We start from the raw sequence: 14,801 nt of genomic DNA on the forward strand, positions 1-14,801 counted from the left end.
CTAGGGAGTTGCCATGGCGGGAGCCTGGTCAGGTTGACTCCTCTTCCCTTTCACTGCTGGTATAGCCCTGCGGGCCCTTTCAGTTCTGTCTCCAGTCGTCTTCCCTCCGTGCCCCACCAGGAACTTCCTCCGCCGTCAGCCTTGCCTGCTGCCTCCCCAGGGACTCTGCTGTGGACTCAGGATGGGAGCTCACCTCCATTCTGGGTCAGAATTGAAGGAAGTCAAAGTACAGGTTTCCCACTAGCATTCAGGGTTTAGGGAAAATCTCTCCTTATAAAAACCAAAAGAGTCAGAGGAGAAGTTTTGCCCTTCACACCTGCCATAGTTTTTGCATATTTCCCATTTTGTTGTAAATCTGACATTTGACTGTTTTCTGATGCAGCCCCCAGGACGTGCTGCTGAGGACACAGATGCGCCTCCCTGGCAAGAGGGCATATGCCTTGCCCTCGGACTTGGTGTGGGACACTGCCCAAGGCTGGACGGCCGGCTCCCTGAGGCAGCGAGTGGCCGATTTCTATTCTCTTCCTGTGGAGAAAATTGAAATTGCCAAATACTTTCCTGAAAAGTTTGCGTGGCTTCCAGTATCTAGCTGGGTAAAGTTGTGGGGCTTTCTCAGAGAAATTGGGCCTTACTGGCATAGCAAATAGGTTAACTACAGTTTTTCACAGATAGGGAATTTAATAAGAATTTGAGATTGAGTTTTCTTTAATTAAGATGCTTAATTTTTCTGTAGATCCAGCAAATTACCAAGAGAAAAAAGAAGAAAAAGCAAGATAATTTGCAGGGAGCACCTTATTACTTGAAAGATGGAGATACTATTGGTATTAAGGTAAGTTTTTAACAGTAAATTTACCACTTTGACAAAACACCAGAACCAAATGATTTTATAGAGAAGTTTTATCAAATCTTCAAGGCATAGATAATCCCATTTTATATAAATTGTTTCAAAAAGTTGGGAAAAAGAGAGAAAGCCAGACAATTCATTTTATGAGACCAGTAGAACCTCAAAACCAAAACTTTAATTTGGGGTCTGACTTGAATGAAAATGCATTTGAAGTTTTATTACTGAGTGTGTTGCTGTAGGTTTTATGTAGGTACCTATATTAGTATAAGACATTTCCTTCCGTTCCTAGTTTACTCTTAGTTATTTTTTTAATCATGAATGAGCACTGGATTTTTAATATTAAATGTTATTCTGTGCTTTTTCTGCATCTGTTTAATTAGCCAGTGGTTTTTCTTCTTCAATCTGGTAATGTGGTGTGATTACATAAACATATTCGCAACACTGAGCCATCCTCACAGTTCTCAGACATACCTACATTGTTGTCATGTAATAATTTTTTTTGTATTAAGAGCTAATGATTTAAATCCTTAATTTAAGAATTAATTTATTAATATTAAATTATTGATTTATTAATAATTTGATTCTTAAATAATTTTTTATATTAAGGAATAAGTATTCCTTTAATCATCACTTCTGGTCAACATTATACTAAAGAAAGTGACCCAATGTAATATGACCTTCCACCCAATGAAGAAAAGAAAATAAACAAAAATTGAAAGACAGGTAAAAGAAATTCTAAAAGGAAAATTTAAAACTGTTCTTATGTACAATTTTTCTAGTCAAGAGACTATACAGATAAACCATTAGCTCTATTAAGACAGTTCAGAAGGTTATAAGAGCAACATACATAAAATTACAAGGTACCTGAGGTTACGTCCAACGAAAAGGTGTGTAAGACCTTTCTGGAGAGTGTTACAAAAATATTGAGAGGCATTAAAGCTTCAGTTAGATACAGAATCATATCATGTTCTTGGAAGGGAAGCCTCACAACATTTAGTAAAGATATCAGTTTTCCCCACATCTGTAAGTTCAGTATCATCCCAGTAAAAAACTATGTAGATTAAAGAGAATAAATTCATGTGGAAGAGCTAAGATATTTTTAAAGAACAAGATTGGGGTATTGCAGTACCAAGAATTAAGACTGATTACACAGCTGTGGTGACCGTGTAGCTTTGGGGCAGGGGCAGCATTGAAATAGAGCCTCGAAACAGAATCACTCATGTAAGGAAACTTGACAGGTGTTTGAGGCAGCATTAAAAATGATTATTCAATAATTACAGTCATAATTTTGATTTCATTTTCATAAGAGGGTCGCCAAATTTGTGTAAGCTTTGGGCCCCATAAAATCTATATCTCTTACCTCTGCTCACACCTATATAGCAGTCAACATGAAGATTTAAATGTGAAAAGCATTTCAACCTTTAGAAGAAAAGATATAAGCAAATTTTTATGACTTAGGTTAAGAAGGATTTCTTAAAATTAGAAATAAAAAGCATCATCCACAAAGAAAAGGGCCAATAAATGTGACTACAGTTGACCCTTGAACAACACAGGTTTGAACTGCATGGGTCCACTTATATGTGGTTTTTTTTTTTTTCAATAAATACGTACAGCACTGCATGACCTGCAGTTGGTTGAATCCACAGGTGTGGAACCTCGGATACGGAGGGCCAACTATGGGGCTTGAGCCTCCAAGGACTGTGGTGTCTGTGACAAGTCCTGGAATCAGTCCCCTGTGAATAATACTGAGGGATGACTGTACGTTAAAAGTAAAAACTTCTTGTCAAACGAGACCATACAAAGTGAGAAAACAGGCCACAAATAGGAAAAGATGTATACAAGGATATAACCAACAAGGATTATTGTCCAGAATATGTGAAGTACTTCTACAAATCAGTTATAAAAAAATAATGTTTGCCCATCACTCCCCTTCTGGGTAACACCCAGCAATTCTCAGAAAACGAAATGGCCAGAAAGCAGATGAAAACATACCTTCCCAGTAACCAGGGACCTGTGAAATAAAGGCTGTGAGCTGCCAGGCCAGATTCCTGGGTCTCCTGTGCAGCACCAGGAGGAGCGCCAGCAGTTGGCAGTACTCAGTAAAGGTGCCCATACGATGCAGCCAAGTAATTCCACTCTGATATAAACCCTAGAAACACCCATGTGTATGGGGAGATGCATAGAAATGTGCATTGAAGGGCATAAATCAGAAAGAACTTAAATGACCCTCAGAGAGGGAATATGTAAAATGGGGAAAAAAAGTATTGATATGGTATAGAACATGGCAGGTAAAACAGATAAACCAGAGCTACAAATGTCACTGCAAACATACAGCCAAGTAGTTAGTGTTGAAAAAGTCACAGAACGCTCATTTATAGAAAATATAAAACCAGGTAAGATGCCAAGGATTGCTGGGGTCTCGTTCCTGTGCAGTGAAGACAAAGATGCGAACAGTCCCACAAAACTCAACAGAGCACTGACCTCTGGTGGGGGAGGGGCATCAATAGAATCTGCATCTCTTCCTTGAAAAATCAAAATGAAGCAAATAAGGTAAAAGGTTGATACTATTAATAGGTAACTGTCACTGAGCATTTTTTATTTGCCAAGAGCCATCCGTGTATACATTTAACTCAGTTTGTCCTCATAACAACCGTAGAAAGTCATGCCATTTTGAGCCAAAGGAAAGGCAGCCAGGGGGTTATGTGACAGGGGCCTGTGGACAGGAACCACTGTGCTCACCACCTGCATCCCAAGAACACGGGTGTCAGTCCTAGGGTCTCTGTATTTTCTCTGATTTTGTAATGTTTTACAGTTTTAAAAAGTAAAGCACATCATATATAACATTGGAACTAAAATTATACTATTTATCATGCACCATTTATTGGAACAGAGATTATCATATTTGTGGCATTGTTTTTCCCACCTGAGAGTGGAGAAGCAGCGAAGCCCTCCTGCAGCCCTTCAGCTGACGTGTCACCGCCCCTATAACCAGCGTTAACTCTCCCAGATCCGCACTTGTGAATGTGGCCAGTAACCCCGGAGTCCCTAACACAGGGTCTGGCAGGCCTCAGAATTGCCTGGTTGTGACACACTTTCCTCCTGGTCACGTGTTCTCAGGGTTAGCATTTTGGCTAGTGGACACTGATGGAGGACAGCCTGTAGGAGCCGCGGGGTCTACAGTAATCTACAGTCTCTGATCGGCTGGGAGTCCCGGGAAGGTGGAGGGAGCGCCCGGTCCTTGTAAAGCACCGGGGTGGCTCCAGGGAGATGCCAGGAAGCCCAGAAGCTCAGGGTGCAGCCGCAGAGGCACAGGGGACACAGGCGCGGCAGGACTACACTGGCTGTGGGCAGCCTGCGACCTCAGCTCCCTCACTCGGGGAGCCGGGAATAGTAACCATCCCCCCCCCACCCCCGGCTCCTCCAGCCACTCGGCTCATTTTGTTTTCATCAAGCACTAGAATGTTTTGTATCAGTTACTAATCTAGGTTATGTAAATTTGGATTTCCCCTTTGTCAACTTAGGTGATTTTTTACACACATCTCTCTTAAATGTAGGCTAAAAAGATGTCTGAAAACATCGCTCATTACTTATTTTGAAATGCAGAATCTCCTGGTTGAAGACGATGGTGATTTCAGCACAGTCAGAGACGACATCGGAAAAGAAAAACAGAAAGAGTTCGCTCTGGGGAGAAAGAAGAGGTAAGTTAGGGTCCTCACCGACGGGACAGATTCCACTGTGCCCTCCAGGCACCAGCGCTCTGGCTCCCGCTGGAAAGCTCCAGACTGACGCCTGGAAAGAAACGGTGGAACCCTCCTCCGCTGCCCACATTTTCCCACCTTCTCTCCATCACCTTCTAGAGTGGCTTCCTGGGGACCGTGCAAGAGAAACGGGCGCAGCTCACAGCGAGGAGGAGGCCCCTCCCCGAGCTCTGGGTCTTGTTCTACCTCCTTGGGGACCCCGTCCCTTCGGTTGGCCTCCCATCTCCCCACATTCGGCTGCCCCCACCTCTGGGTCTCTTCCTTCAGACACCCACTCTTGCTCATCTACGATTGGAGCCTCCTGACCCTGCTCCAGCTGCGTCTTCCCATCACTCCCGCTCCCCCCGTCGCCTCCAGGCAGTCAGCCAGGTTGCTAACCTAGTGAACCCTCCCCCTGCAGGGAGCTCCCTCCCTGTCCACCTTCCAGTTAGGGTCCATATTCTGGTTGGGGTCCTCTTTCCTTCCTTTGCTCTGCCCAAGTCACTTCGCCTTGGGTGGGCTTGCTCCTCCCTCTTCTGTACACAGGTTAGCTCTCTCCTGGCCTCCAGGCCACATACACCTCTCAGAATCTACCAGAACATTCCACCAATACTGATACTTGAAACGCCACGTGCCTGGACCTAGCTTCTGCCACCGTGGGCCCCCGCGTCCTCCGCACGCAGGCCACCCCGGGGGGCTGTGGTCATCCTTATCGGTCCCTACTTGCAGTCTCCCGAGGTCCTGTGTCCTTGCCCCATTCTGATTGCTTCCGGCTTGGTGGCCTCTGCTCTCTGCAGCAGCCTTAGAACCAGCCTACCTGCCTGACCCAGCCCCTGCTCACCTCAGCCTTCCTTTCCTCCCACCTTCCATAGCTTGGGTACGAAGTGTCAGGCATTGTGATGGCAGCAGGAAATGCCCTCTGCTGCCAGCGGCACCTGGCATGCAAGACAGGGAAGAGGGGGCCGGGGGTGGAGGTGGTGTCTGCCAGGTGGGTGACCTTGTAACCATTTGTGGAGCTGGGCGTTTCAGACATGAACATCTGTGAAGGTCACGCTTGGATTCAGAAGGTGAAGCAGGAAAGGTGGCACTGCTGTGAGACACTTTCCCTCAGCAGATGGGAAAAGCCCTGAGTCTGACCTGTGCGGGGAGGGCGTAGGACTCCACCGTGGGGAGGGGGTGAACTGAGGCCCCTGAGGGGGCAGCGTGGAAAAAGCCTCCAAAATTATAAACATGCATCGCTATGGCCTGTTCTGACTTGATCTTGAAAGTTGGAGTCACTCCTCGATGTGGTGGGGCCCTCGGCATCCAGGATGCGAACCCGTGACAGCCTCTATGTCCCCCGCAGCCAGGAAGCCCTTCGTGTGCAGAGCCGTGATGTCTTCTCTGACGCAGAGGTGCTGGCCCGGCCCCATGGACCAGAAGCTTCTCTCTCCATCCACGTGAGGAGCTTCAGATAGCGCTGCAGGCCGTGCTGGACGGTGCAGCCCCGGGCGCAGGGCCTCCGTGCTCCTGCTCCAGGTCGCCGGCCAGTTTCCTGAGAGCAGGTGTATTGGTTTCTCCCCTGTGCGGACATGGACTCCAAGCCCTGCTTTCTCACAAGCAAGGGGGGTTCGTCTCAGGCCAGGCAAGTGCCCTTGTCACCCAGCTCCGCAATGCGTCCCCCTAGGGTCTGGCACAGACCCCGCTGTACCTTACAGATGCCAACTGGCCGACACCCTCACACCACACTTGACTCCCACCACTGTCTTCATAGGAAAATTTACTAGTTTTGCATTAACTGCAGGTGTGGATAACATGGCACGTTGCTCACCTCTGACAAACCTTCCCTTTAAACTACACACGCCCCACTCTCTTTCTCACGCTGTTCAGATGACTTCTCTGGTATCTGTAAGTCACCCAGGTTCCGACAGCTCAACTCACACGGATGGGCCAGCCAGGCTCATGCTGTGACATTAACAGGAGTCCGTTTTCTGGTCCCCAAATGGCACGTTTTCCCTATGGTCTGAGTTAAAACTGTGATGGTCAAGCGTTACCTCTCTTTCCGGGATGAGACGGACAGGGCGTCCTCTGGCGTCACGTATCTGCCGCTGGAGAGGGGGCAGCATGCGGTGTGGCTGCGGCGGGGCAGCTCGGAGGCACTGTCCGACCTGTGCTGTCTGTGGTCAGAACATTCTTGCTGGGGTGGTGGCCTGCAAACACCGGGGCCTCTTCCTGTCTGGGAGCCTGATGGGGAGGCAGGGTCATGGCAGACAAGCCTGGGAAGGGCTGAGGGGAAGTCCTGAGGAGCGTGGATTAACACAGGAGAAAAAATGTGAACCAAGATTCTCCTTAATTTGGCATGGCTAGCTATCAAATTTAAAAGATTTAATTGGCATGGATGACAAACACAAGCATCTGTGTGACCGAGTTGATTGATTTAGGACATTGGGGTGATTCGCTTTCTCGAGTTAACTCAGTGGAAAGCAGGCATTCCTGAGACGATAAAAGCAACTGTACTTTCTTATACCTCAGTGATGCTGTACAGCGACTCTCTTGCTGAGTATGGTTATCTTCTTAATTTCAGTTTATCAGCCCTTTTACCATTGATATTAAAATAGCTCTTAAATGTAAGAGATGGAAAGAAAATGACAAATGTGGACTAGGGTCTCCGCCTGCATCACCGGCTTAAGAATTAACTGAGTGAATGCTGCTCCACCCGGGCTGCCCTTCCACAGAGCTTGACGCTGAGTGGCATGAACGACCCTGCTTTTCCTTCCTCTGTCCTCCTCCCAACCAATGTCATCACCACCATTAGAAACTTTCATCTTCTCCGTGTGTGTGTCTCAAATTGTTGGGTCACAAGTTATGTACTAATTTGTATGGAAGCAGGTGTGTTTTAAGAAGTTGGACTTTGGTGAGGACTTCCAGGCTCTCAAACACTAAATCCGTCTCAGGAGACCCGCGCGTGGGGTCGAGACTATCTCCTGATGCACCTGGTGGGCGGTGATGATGCCAAAGTGTAAGCTCTGTGACGGAGCGCTGCAGGCCCAGCCCCTCTGTGTAGAAGCTGCTTTGTCCCTTTTCTTGTAACTGACAGGGCTCCTTCGTGTGCCCCTACATTCCACTGTAATAAAACATTAATGTAATAACTGAAAAGCCTTGCTTCTGAGAAGCCAGAGGCCTCGCTGGATGTTACTTACCGCGATGAGCATAGGTCGACGTGCCTTATGGTGTCCATGGTGAGGGGCCAGGGCCTCGGGTGGTCTCTGCTTGCCGGCCTGCTCCCCCCCTTCCCTTCCAATTCAGGGATGGAGTGAGGCTACCGGGAGAGAGCTGTAAGATTCTGTCAACGAAAAAATAAACTGTTCAATTTGTAACCTCCCGTTTCTGTGCGCTGACTGCTTCATGTTCTCCTGGCCTTTTTCCCAAGTGAACTTCAGATGCTAAGTTGCTGAGGTTTATATTTAGAAATACCACTTCACTACTGCTTTAGAAATAACAGAACTGTGTTTTGGTTTTAAATAAACTCAGACTCATGGGAATAATTGTATTTGAAGAAACCGGAAGTGGTCTGGTTCTCTTTTCCTTCTAGGGAAATAGATCTGGCAGTGGTGGTTGTGTTACAGAAAACATTTATTCAACTATGACACTTTTCTGGCAAAGGGGGTAGGCAGGGGCACAACAACTGCCCAATAATCCAGAATCATGGCCTGGAGAGGTCGGCTTCCCTCTGGGACAGACTTAGCTGTGAAGGACCAAGTACCCGGCCCCTCAGCCCGGCTGCACAGGAGACACGGCAGCCACTTCTGTTTTCAGTCCTGCCCCGTAAGTAAAAGATACAACAGAACACCGTGGGTGTGTGTACATTCTGGAAAGGTGCCGCGCTGCAGAGAAGGGTGAGGCCATGACAGCAACACACAAGTTCAAGGAAACCCACCAGGGGCCCGTTGCCCACGTCCTGCCTTGAGCGGATATGAAGCGCCCACGGCTCCTCCCCCCCCCCGCCCCGAGAAGCCAGCTCTAGTCCCAAGTGGGGCCTCTGCAGGGCCCCCCCCCCTTCCTATCAGCAGCCCCTCCACCCGCAGCCCAGAGGCCAGGCCTTGGGCCCACCAGCTCCTGCCCTCAGCCTGGGGTCTGGCTGGGGCCCAGTGGATGGAGTGCCTCATGGTTCCACAACCAGCAGCCAAATGACAGATGATCCAACCTGGAAGCAACATACTGAGGGGGTGGGGACCACAACACAACGGCTCTTCTGGAAAATAGGAGGCAACCCAAGCAGTCACAGTCCCCGCAGTGTTGGGCTCCACGTGAGCACCCTGCCCAGCACCCCGGGCCTGCTCTCCATGGAGGCCCGCACAGCCCCGGGGTGTGCCCGCCAGTGGCTGCGCGGGGGCACTTTCCTCCTGAGTGGACCTGGGACTGAGGGCCTTGGGGGCCAGGTGACCACAGGCAGTTTTGTTCTCAGCGTGGGGTCCAGCTGACAACACAGCTTCCTGGAAAGCTCAGGAGGCTTTCAGTTGATCTTCCGTCCATGGCACAAGTGACAAAGCCTTTATGTCTCCAGCCGGCTGGTTTTCCTCTGTGAGTTTACAACCTGCTTAGGCTTGCGTGATCAAAACGGGGAGCAGACGCTGCTCCAAGGCCGGCACCCAGGCTAGGCGGCACGGTCACAGTTGCCATCCCCGTGCAAGAGGGACCACGGGCTCCAGGCCAGGATGCCTGCATGTGACTTAGGCCCCACCTGTCATGCAGGCTGGGCTTGGTGTCAGGCCTGGGACACAGGACAAGCACAGCATTCGAGGTGTTATCTCCAATACCCAGCTGCCCTGTGACTCCCGTCCCTGCCACACGCTGCTGGGACAAGCTGTGAACCTCTCTGAGCCTGTGTCCTCATCTGTAAAATGCAGATACCCACCTCACAGGATCACTGAGAGGAAAAGATGAGTTAATATGTGTAAAGCCCATAAGCCAGCACCTGGCATAAAATAACATCAGTGTGGGCTTCCTAGGTGGCGCAGTGGTTAAGAATCCGCCTGCCAATGCGGAGGTCACGGGTTCGATCCCAGCTCCAGGAAGATCCCACATGCCGCGGAGCAACTAAGCCCGTGTGCCAAAAAAAAAAAAAAAGCAAAATAACATCAGTGTGCTAGCCAGTGGTGGCGTGATCGACCATCACTGTACAGGCCCATCCCTCTGCACCCACTGGTATAGTCGTGAGTGTGTGATACAATTCTCAACAGTGAGACATTAGGGGAGGTGAGTGGAAGCCAGACTTTCTGAAGAGTTTCCTTTTACCTTAAAAAGAGACACAGAAGAGACAACCCACCTGTTCACCCACACCTTATCCTGGACATGGTCATGTTTGGATGTGATACCTGGAATAGTGGCAGCTATCTTGTAAGCATGAGGCCTGATCCTGGATGGCATTGTGGGAGGAGCGTGCACACCAGGACAAAAATGGGGCTCTACTAAGCATAGAAGGAGAGAGAAGAAAGCTTCTGGGGAGGCAACCTACACATCCAAAGCCCACACAGCCCTGTGGTACTCTGCCAGCCTGGTTTTCAACTCTGTTGATCCCAGCCCCTATCCCACACCCCAGGAAACTGGGGGATGACAAAGTGACCTTGAGCTTGGAGAGGCAGCTTCCTTGTAATAAAGGTACTACGATTAAACAGAGAGAAAAGTAGGAGAGCTCCGGTTTGCAGTTTTATATAAAAGATTTAGGAGATTAGAATATTAACTAAGGACTTCTCTAGTGGCACAGTGGTTAAGAATCCACCTGCCAATGCAAGGGACACAGGTTCGAGCCCTGATCTGGGAAGATCCCACATGCAACTAAGATCCCATGTGCAACTAAGCCGATGGCCACAACTACTAAGCATGCACTCTAGAGCCCACAAGCCACAACTACTGAAGCCTGTGCACCTAGAGCCTGCGCTCCACAACAAGAGAAGCCACCACAATGCGAAGCCTGTGCGCAGCAACGAAGACCCAATGCAGCCAAAAATAAAATAAAAATAAAATAAGTAAATGCAACAGGAGGGGAAAAAAACCAATGGAATTTTTTTTAAAAAATTACCTAAAATGACCAGGCCCTCAGTAGGTTAGGCTGAAGCTGCATGTGATTGAGCCTGAGAACCTTGATGCTACCCAACCCAAGGTTGCTGAATTTTTAACTAACTCAACCTACACCCTAAATAATACAATGGCATTCATTCCACTTTGCTTTTCAGCCACCATCAATTCAACCTATTTTTAGAGCAGCTGAAAAACAATTCTGAATCCAGTTTGGAAAGATTTTTGGCAACTGTATTTTACATCGAAGCACACGGAATGATAACAAGAAATCTGACAATGTAAGATCAAAAACAGGCTTGTTTTATTTATACACTGAACAACATATTTACAACCCCAGATGTGGATATGTACATAGCAATACAGGAGGCATTTGCTTCCACGGTGGGCACTGTATAAATTAAGATCATAAATATGAGGGAAAGCCCCACCAGAGGGCACAAAACCTTTTCTCAAAGACTCCAAGGATCCTTCCCCCCTTCCTCTACACTGCCAGGCCTGTGAAACCGAGACCCCGAGGGACAGCGGGGGGCGGGGGGAGCGGAGAAGAGCCCCACGTGCAGCAACTGGAGACACCACAACGCGCGGGGGACGCCGCCCGACACACGCGGCTTCATGCAACGCTCGTGTTTATTCCGCTCTACCTCACTACACTCAGGAAATGGTTTTACGTAAACAGTGTGGCTCTAATCACTGACGTCACTTTTAAACAGCACGCTTGACCTAAACCTAAGGCGTTCCCACAGGAGGGCGCTGAGGGCTGGGGTGGCTCCGGAGAGTCCCCGCCTGTGCTGTCGCGCCCTGAGGACCTCAGACCCCCCCGGGTGCCCCCCGCCCGAAGAAACAGAGCAGACCGCGTTCCGGCACCGCGGGCCGCGCCAGCCTGCTCTACCTTGAAACCCAGTGACTTCGGGCAACTGGGTTTTCTCCCCCTCCCTCCACCCACCACGGTGGTTCTGATGGGCGGGAAGATCGGGGCAGAAAGGGACACGCGACCGACCGGGGGTCTCGCCCCCGAGGAGTGGCTGAGCGCACGTGCGGAGCACGGAAACCCGCCCTCAGGGACACGCCGGCCTGACGGGGAACCGCCAGTGGGAGCCCCGGGCCGGAGACAGACGCCTGGCCGCGCCGCGGGCGGGAGAGCCGGCAGAGGCTGTGCGAAGCGAGCGGCAGGGACGCGCTGCTCCAGCGCGCGAGGGGCCCCCACAGGCCGCTCCGACAACAGCGCCCCCCGCCCGGTCCCCTCAGGACGGCGGGGCCGCTGGGGGAGGCGGTGCTGCCCGAGGGGCTCAGAGACGCTCGCCCTGCCGTCCGGGGCCTCTCCCGAGGCCGCCCCCCCGGGGAGAAGAGGGCCAAGGCCCCAGGCGGTGAGGACGGGGTGCCGCCCGGGGACCCGTCCCGGCTCAGCTTCCTCCCCGCGGCGGGACACGAACCTGGCCGCTCGGGCGGCCTTGACCGCAGCCCCCTCCCCTGCCCTCCGTCTGGGACCAGCCTGCTCCTCAGCCCCCACCCCCGGAGGCCCAGGAAGCCTCCCCCGCACAGAAACACAGACCAGCCTCTGTCCGCGGGGAGACGAAGGCCAGGCGTCCTGGCGACAGAGAGGACCCCGCGCATGCGCGGCCCAACCGCAGCCCTGGCACCAAGGGGCCGAGGCCAACGGGGCGGGGCCCGTCAGCCCCAGCTCCTAACTACCCGTCCGCTCGGCTTGAGGAGGAGCGAGCGTGGCCTTCGTGTCACACTGAGATGGCCGGGGCAGAGGGCGGCCAGGCCGCGCTCAAACCAGGGGAGGCGAAGACGCGGGCACGCGGCGCAGCCCAGCGCGGGGCGGACGGAGGCGGTGTCGGTTGGAAGGTAGCTGTGTTGTGGGTCCGGACCCGGGCCGCGCGGGTCGGGTCGGAGCGGCGGGAGTAGCACCATGGGGGGCCGCCGAGCCGGCTCAGTCGCGGGAGGCGCGGGGGACGCAGGCCGAGAGGGCGGAGGCTAGGCCTCGGCGGCGGTGGCAGGGGCGCCGCGGCTCAGCTCCTTGATGCCACACAGGATCCGCTTCATGTGGCCCACCTTGGTCACGCCGAGGTCCTGCAAGGAGAGGCCAGCGCTCAGGCGGGGGCGGGGGCCGGGAGCGCGCCGCGTCCCACACGAGGGAGGGTGAGAGTGACACGCGGGCACGCGGCGGCGACGGCGCCCGCCACATCTCAGTCCCCGACACACACGGACACGGGCACGGGTGGAAGCAGGCGACCCGAGGGTGCCACTGTCCCGATGCCCTCGGCAGCCTCCCAGCCTCTGCGGACGCGGCCTGAGCGGCAGAGAGCGCCAGGCTGCGGAGCCCCGGGTCAGGCCGCCCCTGTGCCCTTCCGGGGAGCGTGGAGAGGGCGAGCGTGGCCGCTGGCGCAGCCAAAGGGCAGTCAGCCGAGGAGGGAACCCCGTCGGCTGGGCCCCAGCACCCAGATGGCTGTCATCACAGAGCATGCTCCAGCTTGACTAGCGGAGGGCTGCATCCCTCAAAGCGTTTTCAATGCTAAAATGGTTCACTGTCCAATTAGGCTAAGAAAGCGAGGTTCCCCAAGGTGTCTGCTCCGGCTTTGGCTGTAGCAGGTGAGACATCACATCTGGGGGCCGCCGCACATCACCCCCAAGTCGTCACCCCGAGTCGCGCACAAAGGCCTGAGAGGAACGGTGAGGAGACTGCAGGGAGGGGTCGGGGAGCCGCGAGGAGCACATGTGCTCCTTCCTAGGAGACGCTGTGGAAGTACCTTGAGGTCCCTCCGCTCCAGGTGCAGGAGCTCTGAGCCCCGGATGTCGTGCCGCATGAAGATGTCCTTATACTCACAGAGACTGAGGTGCTCCAGCCAGGCAGCAACCTCCTCTGTGCCCCAGAGGTGAACTGTCGGAGACGGAAAAGCACGAGTGCAATGAGTGCCCAGAGCCCAGCGCGAGGCAGGCAGCGGCCCGCACCAGAGATGCCCCAGCAAGCAGTGCCCAAGATGCCCCAGCAACCGGCATCCCGAGTCGCCCCAGCAGCAGGTACCCACCACCCAGCCCCAGGCGCCGCCCCAGGCTGTGCAGAAAGAGGAGGGGAGCCACCCGCCCTCGGGGTCGGAAGCTGCAGCAAGAGCTGGTGTCTGTTCCTGCCAGGTCGCCGGCAGCCTTCTGTCCCAGGAGGGACATTGGGTCTGCCTGCAGCTGAGGCCAGCTTCCCTCGCCCTTCTAGAGGGGTCCATTTCACTCCCGGCCCACAGCAGGAAGGGAGACATATGCAGAGATTCCATGGAGTCAGAGCCACCATCATTCAAAGAAACCCAATTTCTGGACAAACATGCGAAGAACAAAAATCAAAGGGAGCCACCCTTACTGGCAGCACATGCCACCCCCAGGCTTGGGACCGCCCAGCACCTGAGAGCCTGGGGGCAGCCGAGCTCAGGGCCAACACTCCGAATAGAGATTCTAAGCCCCAATTTACTGACCCAAAGGAGAAACATCCTTCAGTGCCATTTTCTGTTTGATTGCACGGTCCATGACCCCTGGCAGCCCAGGTTCCTGGCACAGGGGCCTTGATCAGTGAATTGATTAATGGGGGATGAGCAGCCCATCAGAGGAAGCAGGCACAGAGGGCCAGCGTGTGGCCAGAGTGTGAGCTGTGTCTCTGAGTGTCTTGTCACCTCTGCTGTCTCCTCCCACCTCATACCCCAATCTAGCACAGGCAGGCGGCTCAGTGACCTGTCACCCAGAATCTGCACAGGGAGCAAGTTCAGGGCAGGGAGTGACACCGGTTAGCCCCCCACACGGAGTGGGAAAGCCGGGGTGCGATTCTGTAGCCACAGATGAGTCGGCGCAGGCCATGACCAGAGGCCAGGACAACGTGGACGAACACGAGGCCAAGGGAGAAAGCAGAGCCTGGGCCCCGCACAGCCTGGGCGGGAGGCCAGGAGGAGAGCAGGGGACAGGTACCCGGGGCTCCCAGGCTGCTGCGAACTTCTCTGTTCTTGTTGTTCTTCTCCTTCTTGAACTTGGTCACCAGGCGGAATTTACCACTGCGGCTGCGCTTGGAAAGATCCAACATCACGTTCTGTGGGGGAAGTGAGAAATGGTGGGAGTCAGACCCCAGCGTACCAAGGCCTCAGCCACCCCTTGACCAGACAGGCACGGGCTCTGAAAGACACGTCGTT

The 14,801-nt window shown here is 52.9% G+C and overlaps 2 protein-coding genes across 11 annotated transcripts in view; one reads left to right on the forward strand and one right to left on the reverse strand.

Annotated features, from left to right (window-relative positions):
* Positions 1–8,026, forward strand: part of USP40 (ubiquitin specific peptidase 40) — an 85,449-nt gene extending 77,423 nt beyond the window's left edge. For 5 of the 9 annotated variants that reach the window (XM_057745171.1, XM_057745172.1, XM_057745173.1 and 2 more), the window contains 4 exons: positions 383–593; positions 734–829; positions 4,448–4,542; positions 5,927–8,026. In XM_057745171.1, coding sequence (XP_057601154.1) covers positions 383–593; positions 734–829; positions 4,448–4,542; positions 5,927–6,038 — 514 coding nt within the window. In that variant the 3' untranslated portion in view covers positions 6,039–8,026. Of the gene's footprint in view, positions 1–382; positions 594–733; positions 830–4,447; positions 4,543–5,926 lie in introns of those variants that run through there. The other 4 variants (XM_057745177.1, XM_057745176.1, XM_057745178.1 and 1 more) reach the window with 3 other exon arrangements.
* A 4,557-nt stretch (positions 8,027–12,583) lies between these two features.
* Positions 12,584–14,801, reverse strand: part of DGKD (diacylglycerol kinase delta) — a 115,014-nt gene continuing 112,796 nt past the window's right edge. The window contains exons 28-30 of one of the 2 annotated variants that reach the window (XM_057746428.1): positions 14,584–14,701; positions 13,389–13,519; positions 12,584–12,711 (exon numbers count right to left, since the gene is read on the reverse strand). In XM_057746428.1, the coding sequence (XP_057602411.1) occupies positions 12,616–12,711; positions 13,389–13,519; positions 14,584–14,701 (345 nt within the window). In that variant the 3' untranslated portion in view covers positions 12,584–12,615. Of the gene's footprint in view, positions 12,712–12,926; positions 13,520–14,583; positions 14,702–14,801 lie in introns of those variants that run through there. The other variant, XM_057746427.1, reaches the window with a different exon arrangement.

This window comes from Hippopotamus amphibius, chromosome 8, assembly GCF_030028045.1.
Source record: "Hippopotamus amphibius kiboko isolate mHipAmp2 chromosome 8, mHipAmp2.hap2, whole genome shotgun sequence".
Taxonomy (NCBI): Eukaryota; Metazoa; Chordata; class Mammalia; order Artiodactyla; family Hippopotamidae; genus Hippopotamus; species Hippopotamus amphibius.